Raw genomic sequence first — 11842 nt, forward strand, 5'->3', positions numbered from 1 at the left:
AAGAGAATTTGACAGTAGTAGATCTAAATCTAGATCTAAATCCAGACATAGAAATTTGGAATGCAGATATTGTCATAAAATGAGGCACATTAAGGCTAATTACTTTAAATTAAAAAAATAAATTAAAGTAAAAAAAAAATTGTTGAGAAAACTACTGATCTACTGAAGCTAGTGTAGCAGCTGATGAGAATGATGGAAATATTTTCTTTGCTATTTATGACAGAGCGAGGTCTAAAAATGAATAGATTTTAGATTCAGGTTGTTCTTATCTCATGTGTCCTAATAGAGATTTGTTTTCCACATATGAATCTTGTAATGGTGGAATTGTTTTAATGGGCAATAATACAGCATGTGATATTATTGGTAGAGGAACAATTCGAATTAAAATGCATGATAGTATTGTGAGGACACTCACTAATGTTAGACATGTTCCTGATTTAAAAACGAATCTCATCTCTTTAGGCACATTAGAGGCCCTTGGGTGTAAATACACAGCTGAAGGTGGAGTTATGAAAGTTTCTAGAAGTGCCATTGTTGTTATGAAAGCTTGTAGGTCTGGTAGCTTGTATATTTTGCAGGGAACTACTGTCACAGGCTCAGTTGCAGTCTCGTCATCATCATTGTCTAATTCTGACATCACCAAATAATGACATATGCGTTTGGGTCATATAAGTGAAAAATGTTTGAGCATATTGAGCAAAAGGGGTCTACTTTGCGGACAGAGTACTGGGCCACTAGATTTTTGTGAACACTGTATTTTTGCAAAGCAAAAAAGAGTCAGCTTCAATTCTCTGGCAGTTCACAAAACGAAAGGTACTCTTGACTATATTCATTCAGACCTTTGGGGTCTAGCTCATGTTCAGTCTAAGGGTGGTGCCAGGTATATGTTGACTTTCATTGACGATTATTCTAGGAAAGTTTGAGTTTATTTTTTGTAGCATAAAAATGATGTTTTTCTAACCTTTAAACAATGGAAGGCTTTGATTGAGAAGCAGACAGGTAAACATATTAAGCAGCTTCGAACAGATAATGGCATGAAATTTTGTGAAGGTGATTTTAATGAATTTTACAAAAATGAAGGAATCGTTCAGCATCGCACTATTAGGATGACGCCTCAGCCAAATGGTGTGGCCGAACGTATGAACAGAACACTCTTGGAGAGAGCAAGGTGTATGATCTCAAATGCAGGGTTGACAAAGGACTTTTGGACAGAGGCGATTAATATGGCCTGTTACGTTGTCAATCGCGCTCCTTCTGCAGCACTTAACTTTAAAACTCCGGAGGAAGTTTGGTCAGGTACTCCTGCTGATTACTCTGATTTAAAAATTTTTGGGTGTCCAGCATACATGCATGTGAATGAAGGAAAATTAGAGCCTTGAGCTAAAAAATGCATTTTCCTTGGGTATGCTTCTGGGGTGAAAGGATACAGATTATGGTGTTCTGGTCCCAAATCCCCAAAATTTGTAATCAGTAGAGATGTTACTTTTGATGAATTATCTATGTTATCTTCTAAAGAGGATTCTACTAGTTATACAAATGATAGTGCGGAGAAGCAGGTGGAGCTTGAGATTGGTAGATCTGATTCTTTTAAGTTGAACTCTTCTACTCAAAGAATACCAGTAGATGGTTCTGAGTCTACTAACGAAGTTGATCCAGAAGAAAAGCAATATTCCATAGTCAAGGATAGACCACGGAGAGATATTCGACCATCACAAAGATATGCAAATTTGGTTGCATATACTTTGTCTGTTACGGAAGAAACAAGTGAAGTTGGTGAGCCTACTACCTACTCAGATATAGTTTCTTGTGATAATTCCGCTAAGTGGTTGATTGCGATGAATGAAGAAATTGAATCTCTCCATCGGAATAGAACTTGGGATCTTGTGAAGCCGCATTCGGGTAAGAAAATTGTTGGATGCAAATGTGATACTATTGCTGAGGGAAAGGTCCTTGTTCAGAAAATTCATACGAAGGACAATCCAGCTGATATGCTTACGAAGCCTCTTCCAGTTTACAAGTTCAAGCAGTGCTTGGACTTGGTTGGTGTTTATTATTGGTGATTGCCCATTGGGGCTTTTATGAAGAAGGTGGAGCAAGTTTTGTTGGGACATGCCAAGGTGGAGATTTGTTAGTTTGGCAAGTCCCATATAGTCCCACATTGGAAAAATCAGGCTTATTATCTCATATTGGAACTATAAATAAGGGCCTAGGCTTTGAAGTCATATACACCACAAGAGGCACCACAAGAAAAACCTAAGTGTTTACTTTGGGTTTAAGTCCACACTCAGTTAAATAGTTTGGGCTTACAGTTTGGGTTTTTCTTGTTTAGTATTTTCGGGTGTTTTATTGCCTAGGAACATCTTCTTAAGACATTTGTAATTGTCCCTTTTATAGTAGTGATTTGCTCCTCTTAGGTCAAAGTTAATTGACCGAACCACGTAAATCTAGTGTTCTTATCGCTTTTATCTTTTCCGCTTTATTATCTTTGTTGGGTTACCAAAATTACCCTTTGGTAAATTTTCGAGGGTTAGCTCTAACACAAAAGATTGGAGAGCATCAAATGATCATCTATTAATCCTAAATAAAACCTTTTTATTAATCTCTAGGGCATCAAATGATCATCAGCTATCTGCACATGCATTAGCCAAAATTGTAGTCAAATACAAAATACATTTGTGTGAGTTGAAGTAAAATATCATATTCATTATAGAATTGATTGGCCAGCTTCTATTTATTATATTCGGTCTCACCTATTGAAGCTTTATTCATAATTTCATAGCTTAATGAAATAAGCTTGCAGCAATCTGCTTTTGGCTAAGAGGAAAAAATGAAGCCTCAACAAAAGAATACTTCAACCTCTCGTCTGATTATTATGGGTGTCCTTCAATTGTTGCTATCATCTAACGAGTTTTGTAGCTCATTGTTCAGTTATAAAATGGCCAAGTAATCAACTCATATAGATTGTCCTCAGTCTTCATTAGACCATCTAAAGTTTGTGTTGTCAATTCTACATAAGATAAAATGCCAATTCTACATAAATTCCATTTCGTATAGTCATCTTACTGTAACCAGGATCTAGTTCTTTGTTGTATACCATGTCAACACAGATTAAATTATACATTGCATCATATGCGTCCAACACATCAATGAATTCATTTGTATGGCTACTTCTTTTTATGCTATATTGATCACCTCAACCCTCTCTCAATGCAACATAAGTTTCAATGTGTTTGTCACTATTAGGTGGCTAACATAAAAAGCTCCTCTTCAGTGGCAGCTCCTCTGAAGGTGGCCAATGCCTGCTTCCTCTTAATCGCCTCATCTTACCTTTGCTCCTCTTTGCTGACCGTCACCAGCTACCCATGCTAGTTCCCCGTTATTGTAACTAATATGTAGGGCTCACCCTCTCTGTCTCTCTCTAAAATTTAGGTTGCCATGGCGAGTACAAAACAGTCTTACGACTCGATACACTGATTATACCGGTACCATACCGGTCCGACTGTAGACTAATATTGATGCTGAATGTAAATTTTTATCCTTGGGTAACCAATAAAACAATTACACGCCAAGAACTTCTACCAGGGATTTGACAATAGTGCCTTACACTGATGCAGTCGAACCAGCTGCAGCACCAAATATACCTTCAAGAAGCATACCAACACCCTGGGCATACAAAACAAATTATAAAAAGGAATAGCTGATACTGCATCAAAATTCTTGTTTAATTGATAAATTTTTGACAAAGTATAAAAATATGTGGCCTGTTGTTTAAACCTGGAGGCCAATGCTTCGACTTAGCACATATTAAGTTTGTTCTTCTATTTCCAGCAAACAAGCAGTGCAACCAACCTCTTAGAAGGAAAAAAAAAAAGAAAGCCCTCGAACTAATTGTTAGAGAATAGAAAACAAAACAAAGAGAAGATAGATTGATATGACAAAGAGAAGCAACAATACAAGTATTCCATGATAAAGACTATGCGTCATTTTACTAGAATCTAAGAAGTAGGAAATATAATCAGATTGCTGTCATCGTCGTGGAAAGAATTAGACGTAGAAATTGCATTCTCATCCAAAAGATGATGAACATATTAACATTACGAAGTCGCAGCCTGTCCACAGACTGATACAACCTTTATTCCTACTACAAAGGAGAATTCCAAATGCGCGAAAGACTCGGTAGGTATACAGAAGGCAATCGTCTGCATGCGCAGGACGCATCCTTGACATGCATGGATGGATGGTGGCGCACACTGCAGCACCATTTGTCGTTGCTGCTTGGCTACAGCTGGAGCGCCGCCTTCTGCTGCTGTTGCTGAGGAAGAAGGCTCATCACTCTCTTGCAGGCCATGATGGGCTCCCCGGAAAGCGAGATCACCGGGAGGTTGTCGCAGTTGCAGATCTCGATCATGAAGCCGTCCGGGTCATGGAAGAATAGCTGGTCCACGTAGATCCCACCTTCCTCCACTCGACGTTGGATGTAAGGGATTCCCATCTCTTTCAGCTTCCCCTCCACCATGCTCAAGCTCTCGCACTGCAGCAGGTAAGGAACGAACTCAGTCGACGCATCTTATTCGTTAGGTAACGCAAGATAAAATATGTGTCAATAGCGACTGATGACAACCATTTCTATGAGCTGTGTGTGCTGCAGCATCACACCCAACCCTTTTCGCGACCATGTCAAATGATGATGATTATTGTGAAGCTCACAAGGCTCCAAGTTGAATTCTTTTGCTCGTCTTTATCTTGAACTCAGTGCAATACAAAAGGCTTAGGTGGGTGTAGAGATTGAATCGTGATGACACTGATTTATCTACTACTGCTTTTGGATGTGAGTTGTCAAGCAATTGCGATGGTATCGATCACCGATCATACCCTCGTCTTGTAGCTATAGAAAGGTGTGAAAGGAAGCAAAGAAGAAATGCTTTTTCCTCCTCTGCTCCTCTAACTAAGAAACAGTCTACACAATCTCCTAAAATACTATGAAACGATTACCTGGAAGGAGATATGGTTGTCCTTGGGGTTAATCTCCTTCTTCCTCGGCATCTTCTCGGGGTCTTCAGATTGCAATAAGTGGATGCCGATTCCGTAGTTGAACAACCTGTGCATCAGAAGAACACAAGGAAAACCGGTTGATGGAAAGAGGAGACAGAATTCCATGAATTCTCCATGCCGAAGAATGAAATGTTGTGGCCATAGATCACGCCAGGAGACTAAACTTACCAGGCACCAGTAAAATCGAAGGATCCCGGCCTCCTGATGGGGAGGAAGCCGAGCACATTCTGGTAAAAGTCAAGTGATCTCTCCACTGATCTGCAGACCAAGGAGATGTGATTCAAGGAAGCCAGCGGCAGCGCGCCACCTTTAGCACCCAACATCTTGTGAAAGCTGTTTGTTTGATGGAGAGAACAAGGAGAGCTCGGAACGTGCTTTGAGGTGGATAGAAGCTATGTCGCAGGGGATATATATTGATATGCAACACGGGGGATTCACGACGACTTTGTCCAATCCGTAACGACGACAGGTTGCCTAACCTGACGTGGACGATCCAACTAAGCACACGTTATCTATAGGATTCAACATTTAGTGTTGCCTGCTAAGCTCCCAGTCACCTTCTATAAATATGTACATATATATATATATATATATATATATATATATATATTTATATATATATATATATATATATATATGTACATATATATATATATGTACATATATATATATATGTACATATATATATATATATATATGTACATATATATATGTATATATATATATATACATATATATATATGTACATATATATATATATATATACATATGTATATATATATATACATATGTATATATATATATATATGTACATATATATATATATGTATATATATATATATATATGTACATATATATATGTATATATATATATATACATATATATATATGTACATATATATATATATACATATGTATATATATATATACATATGTATATATATATATATGTACATATATATATGTATATATATATGTACATATATATATGTATATATATATGTACATATATATATGTATATATATATGTACATATATATATGTATATATATATGTACATATATATATATATGTGTACATATATGTACATATATATGTGTACATATATGTACATATATATATGTACATATATGTACATATATATACATATATATGTACATATATATACATATATATGTATATATATATATATATATATATATATATATATATATATATATATATATACATATATATATATATATATACATATATATATATATATATATATATATATATATATATATATATATATAACATAAATTAGTTATCTTTCGTTAGGCCAACACCATACCATACCACCACATCGACATTCTGGAAATAGAAACACAAAAGACAATGGATCGATTATCGAGTTGTTTTTGCTAAATTGGTTCCTCAAAAAAATTCGTAGAAATATTTTCAAAAGACTAAAAGGTAATAAACCGATTTTCTATAGAATATTCGTAGAAATATTTTTAAAAACTAAAAAAATAATTTCAGATGATTATAAACTATTTTTTCTAGAAAAAAAAATGTACAATTAAACATTAAATTAAGTATCGGATGAATTGGTTCAAAAAATCTCTTCTGATATCGATCTTTATACCCGAACAAAATAAGAAAAATCATGACTCGTAGAAGTAGGTAATTAAAATTGCATTCTTTAGTCTGACTTGCAATTTCTTTCGGATATTAAAATGTGATGGTCAAACTGATGACTCGTAGAAGCGTGTAATTAAAATTGAATCAAATGCTCTATGCTTTGGATTTAAGTTCCCCATCCTTTGTACAACATTCATTCAGTTTTAAATGATTTTATCGAAAAAAAATATTAAGATAAATAAGATTATTTATTCCACTTTTAAATTATAGGGATCCTAATATAATTTTTTTAAATATAAATCAAAATAGAATCAAAATTTTTGGTAATATTTAAAATTTATTTTTTTTTCTTTCGTTTGGAATTGAATCATCGATCGATTTTAATTTTGATTGAATTGGTCTACATAAAGCTGGGTGAATTGGATCGACAACAAATGCCCCTTTGAGCTCTTACCTAGTAAAAGTTGCTCGAGATGAGCTTCCACAACACAAGATGATAGATTGCTTTGGCCACCACTTCGGTCTTATAATAAGTACTCTTACATAAAATCATCATACGCTTGCATCATCAAACATGCCCACAAGTCCTGACGACATATCTTATTTCTAAGCTATTGTTTAGTAGCTATACGAGTGTAAATCGAAGTCCTAATAACGTAGCAAAAACTATGAGACGAGTTTGCTGACAACAACGCATGCATTACCGCCCACAGAAAGTTAATTAGCATAGAACTCCAGTAATGTTGATGGCCTCATTTTGACTTAACTATTACTAATAGCTTGTAGTTCTGCAATCCCAGACTTTGGTACCATGTTGATCTATGTGGAAACAGTGATATGTATCATATTAAAACAATAGTGGGTGATAGTCTAGTATATTAAGAAAGCTTCATCATCAGTTGATGTACAAGTCAATCACTGTAGCCTACTAACAAGAGACATCAGCTCCATTCATTGACCTATGGCAAAAGATGTGACTGAATTGACTAGAGGATTGCTGACACAGCATGGCAATTTGGTTTTCTTCCTGAAGCTGAACAGTTTAGGCATCCAGTGAAATGATGCTACCATGTTCAATCCAAGCTTGTTATTTAATTGATCACTCAATTCATATTCCAACAATCTCCTTCAAGTGTTTCAAGACAAACATATAGATCATGAAGCTGTTCTCGGTAATAATGCTGGTAATGACTAAGATCAACACAAAGATCCCAGCCTTGTAGAGTACATGCAGTCCTAGTAATACATATACTGCTCTCCTTTATTTATTTACTAAATCTCACTTTCTCATAATCAGATCTCCGCAACGCCGATGGAGGAGGATGATCTGGGACAATGGTTGAAGCCATACCAGATGCCATTAGGGAGAGGGGTACCGTAGTAGAAGCTGATGGCACGGCTAACATGGGGCTCATAGACCTGGACCCACTCCGGTGTCCACCCATCCCATCCATCCCGCCGCAAGTATAGATAGCATATTCCATACCCACATGGCCCTTGGATCTTGAAAGTATCGGTGGAGCAACGTTCGAATGCACCCGATGATGGATCATCCAGCCCTGGTGCATATACCTTAATCACAAGAAATAAAGGTAACATTCATATACTACATTTCATGGATCTCTTTCATACAGAAGTTTTAAATTGAATAAACAATATAAATATATTTATCAATGTAAGTTATGTCGGTCACACAACATAGAAACCAGTTAAAATCAGACACAGTAGCTCAGATATTGGCACATCACCGCATTCTCAGTCTCATATACTCATGAGGCTATTCTGTGTATGAAACCAACAGAAAGATTTTTCAAAGCTATGCCCAAACTCTAGCGTAGAGAGTGGGCAAAAATGATTTGCTTACTCCACTAACAAAAGTAGAAAGGGAATTTGATGACAAACCATACTTTCATGTGTCGGAAAAGAAAAATTATAGGATCTAGATGGGCACTGTTGTATAAATTTAAGGAGAAAATTCAAGCAACAAGAACATAAATAGGACTAATTAATTATATCAAAAATGGATTTGAAGAAAAAAGAAGAAACAGTTCAAGAAATACTACACAGTCAAATTACGAGACTTAATAAGTTTGGACTGCACATCAAAGCTTAAGACAGACCTATACATAGAATCAATATTGTAAAGAGTGGATAATTGAGAAAGTTTATGGCAGTAATATACCATTTAATGTTAATCTTGATGATTTGAATAGCATTCAAAAAAAGGTTTCAGCAAGTTATCAGATTGATATGGCACTATACTAGGCCGTACATCTGCATAAATCATCTCATAGCCTAAAGAAATAAACTAAAAAAATGAGGACAGGGTAATACAGAAGTGTATGTTCCATTATCAGTTTATGTGAATCAACAAAACCAGGCGGTACGTACAGGTGATGGATATTTCAAACCAATGGTTGAACTTTGGATTAAAGAAAAATTTCCTGAAATCAATAAGAAGATTGTCGATTATGATGATTATCTAGGCTTTCAAGAGGCATGCAGTTGAGAAAATCAAGTAACAAAGAAGATGGAAATGGTACCTAGTAGCCTCACACCATCGATCCTAAGACCCTCGTGTTTGATTCACATAACATGTGCATAATAAAACCAAAAGAACTCTAGGAGAAACTCATCCTACAATATGCAGTACCATACCCCAATTAAACTGCAGAGCCATTTCTACTCCTTGAAGAATCATCCCGTGCCCGTATTGGGTAGTCTCTGTCAAATTTGTCAGCTTTGCTCTAGTTGTATGTCGTCTATCAACTCCCATTTTAGTTAATGTGCACTAAAATGCTTTTCAGACTTCAGAGAACTCAACACTAAATGCCTCATCAATTGCGTTAAACTTTTTCCTTCATAGATTGGTTTGTACAATTACAACCTACATTTTCATGTCAATAAGCATGCTTAGAGTGGTATCTTGAGTGTTTCATGTTTTCTGGTTGAATTTGATCCTTATAAATAGTTCATTTCTTGCCTAAAGACTTTCCTGGATATTCTTATACCACAATCAGGGTAAAGTTTTCATATAAGTTCTAGTTTTTAACAACAAAACATTTATGACCCCTTTCAGTTCATGATCTTGTTGGATTTTTCTCACCTTGATTCACATTTGATTTCTGTTCTCAGATCACCATCACCCTTCAATACATTAACATAAGAGAGAAAACAACTCAAAAAAGAAAAAAAAATGAAATTTTTAGGGATAAATTAAGTTACTATGCACCAGTCTTACTGTTATCATACTAGCAAATGGAGCATCTTGTAGCAAGATTCAATTTTTTTTCTTTTTAAGAAAAAAAAAGGCATTTCCTCTTCTAATCCAGTAGGTGATATATTATGGGTGAAACCTGGATGAAATACCAAGTTCTCAAATGTGACCATTAGCCCAACTGATGGGCTATGTACATCAGGAGTGACATGTTGGCACAAACACAGAGCAGAGAATATGTTAAAAGGTAATGAGTCAACATGTAAACAAAATAATGTGTAAAAATTTTGAGAATAAAAAAAAGATTATTTTTTTACAAGCCAAAGTAATTATACAGAAATTAACACCTCGTAAAGGAAAAGGGCGCACTGAAATTTTATCTATGTCTTCAAAATAATAAGTAAGATAAGAACTCAGAAAAGCATAATAAATAGATACCTCGTTGTGGTAAGCATCACCGAAAGCGAGGCTGATCCGATCAGTGGTGAAGCGCCTGGAAGAGCAGCTGGTCTTTATCTTCACAGTGTAGGAACATCCCCACCCGATCTCCTCCTTCGATAAGGATCAATGCAGTAACCAAACAGAAGCAAGCTTCTTGAGCAACAAAAATAGGTTTATTTTCGTAAAGCAAAGGAAGATAACCTCGATCCCATGTGTACCTTGATCTCTTGGATCTTGAAGGAAGGGAACGCCCGCGGGCGCGGATCGACGGGTACGGATTCACAGGAGATGAGGAAAAAGACTGGTGACGACAGCAAGATGAGGAAGAGGAGGAGAAAGGACCTCAAGGGATTGCCCATTTCAGCTTCCTCTTTCTTCTCCGTTCTCGGTACCCCTTTTACCGACAGAAGATGCAGGAAACCCGAACGCTTGTGTTCATGGCACTCACTCGCACCTGCCAAAGAAGGCCCCCCATCGGAAGGGTAAATTAGTCATCTTACTTCCGCACAATCGGATGCCAGTAGGGATTGGCTACACTGTGTACGATTCCGAACGATGATCTGATGTCGCCACGTGGTTCACGAAATGCGGAAAGACGGTTTACCCGCCCGTGATGGCTAATTATAAGGAGTTGTTGCCAAAGACCGAATCCTTATAATTAGTCGATTTTGCTAAAAAGTTATAAATATTTTTTGATCCAATGAGAATATTTTGGATAATATTTAATTTCTTTTTCATGCCTTCAAATAATCAATGTGACGTATGTTTCAGAGTCACAAATGGTATAGCTCATCGGCTCGTCAATTTTGGAATGGTCTGCTTCTCACCCATCAGTTTGTAATCTCAATTTAGTATTAATGATATTTTATTTTTTCAAAGAATACAGGTATAGCTGATGACAGTACAAAAATTATCCTCATGTTTTAATAATATGGAAAGCGGAAGCAAAATCGATAAATAAATAAATAATTTAAAGTTTATAAAAATAAAATATTTTTAAAAATTAGACTTAAATGAGTTTGATACAAGAATTTTACTGATCGTTGTGGGGAGAGTATCATTGATTGTGAGTCGGCTCGATTTAGTCTGGACCCAAAGGCATAATGATGACCTCACATGGTAGTCTTGCAAGATAGTTGATGCAGCATTAAGATACCCAAGATGGTCTTCAGGTGGCTCGGGATTGTCGGTAAATTCCTACACAAAGGTCAGCATCGGAGGGAATTTTCCGACTTGACCCCTCTGATGCTCAAGTTAATTTTTGAGGTGTTATGTAATGTAAAGGGATTTCTTGGAGAGAGGCCCGACCCCTAGGTTGGTGTCGAGGGTCGGCTTTTATACTTGTTTAGTCGAGGGAAGAACTTGCAACGATCGTAATACCCTCCTTTTAGCATTTTGTCCATATGAGCTACATGTCTAAATAGCCTCCCGTGGATTGTTGTCCACGGGGCCAACCAAGGGGGGGGGGGGAGCAAGCTCGAACAGTTACCCATAAACTACTATCCACGA

The 11842-nt window shown here is 36.3% G+C and overlaps 2 protein-coding genes across 2 annotated transcripts; both read right to left on the minus strand.

Annotated features, from left to right (window-relative positions):
• Positions 1–4108: 4108 nt before the first annotated feature.
• Positions 4109–5448, minus strand: LOC135611880 (glyoxylase I 4-like). Its single transcript, XM_065107528.1, has 3 exons — positions 5221–5448; positions 4993–5098; positions 4109–4531 (listed from the first exon to the last, which is right to left on the minus strand). The coding sequence occupies exons 1-3, from the start codon at positions 5373–5375 to the stop codon at positions 4280–4282; spliced, it is 513 nt and encodes a 170-aa protein (XP_064963600.1). The 5' UTR covers positions 5376–5448; the 3' UTR covers positions 4109–4279.
• A 2299-nt stretch (positions 5449–7747) lies between these two features.
• Positions 7748–10775, minus strand: LOC135612987 (embryo-specific protein ATS3B-like). The gene is made up of 3 exons (XM_065109851.1): positions 10552–10775; positions 10331–10444; positions 7748–8247 (listed from the first exon to the last, which is right to left on the minus strand). Exons 1-3 carry the CDS (start codon positions 10690–10692, stop codon positions 7969–7971), a joined length of 534 nt encoding a protein of 177 aa, XP_064965923.1. The 5' UTR covers positions 10693–10775; the 3' UTR covers positions 7748–7968.
• Positions 10776–11842: the final 1067 nt, after the last annotated feature.

The sequence above is a fragment of the Musa acuminata genome, chromosome BXJ2-5, assembly GCF_036884655.1.
Source record: "Musa acuminata AAA Group cultivar baxijiao chromosome BXJ2-5, Cavendish_Baxijiao_AAA, whole genome shotgun sequence".
NCBI lineage: Eukaryota > Viridiplantae > Streptophyta > Magnoliopsida > Zingiberales > Musaceae > Musa > Musa acuminata.

What these genes read in the sequence shown, in the direction of transcription:
- LOC135612987 (XM_065109851.1), bottom strand. Translation starts at nt 10,692, where the DNA reads ATGGGCAATCCCTTGAGGTCCTTTCTCCTCCTCTTCCTCATCTTGCTG. An exon ending in TCAAGATCCAAGAGATCAAG is followed by an intron (nt 10,445 to 10,551) that starts GTACACATGGGA and finishes TCCTTATCGAAG; the next exon opens with GAGGAGATCGGGTGGGGATG. An exon ending in GTGATGCTTACCACAACGAG is followed by an intron (nt 8,248 to 10,330) that starts GTATCTATTTAT and finishes CTTGTGATTAAG; the next exon opens with GTATATGCACCAGGGCTGGA.
- LOC135611880 (XM_065107528.1), bottom strand. Translation starts at nt 5,375, where the DNA reads ATGTTGGGTGCTAAAGGTGGCGCGCTGCCGCTGGCTTCCTTGAATCAC. An exon ending in TTCGATTTTACTGGTGCCTG is followed by an intron (nt 5,099 to 5,220) that starts GTAAGTTTAGTC and finishes TCTGATGCACAG; the next exon opens with GTTGTTCAACTACGGAATCG. An exon ending in ACAACCATATCTCCTTCCAG is followed by an intron (nt 4,532 to 4,992) that starts GTAATCGTTTCA and finishes TACCTGCTGCAG; the next exon opens with TGCGAGAGCTTGAGCATGGT.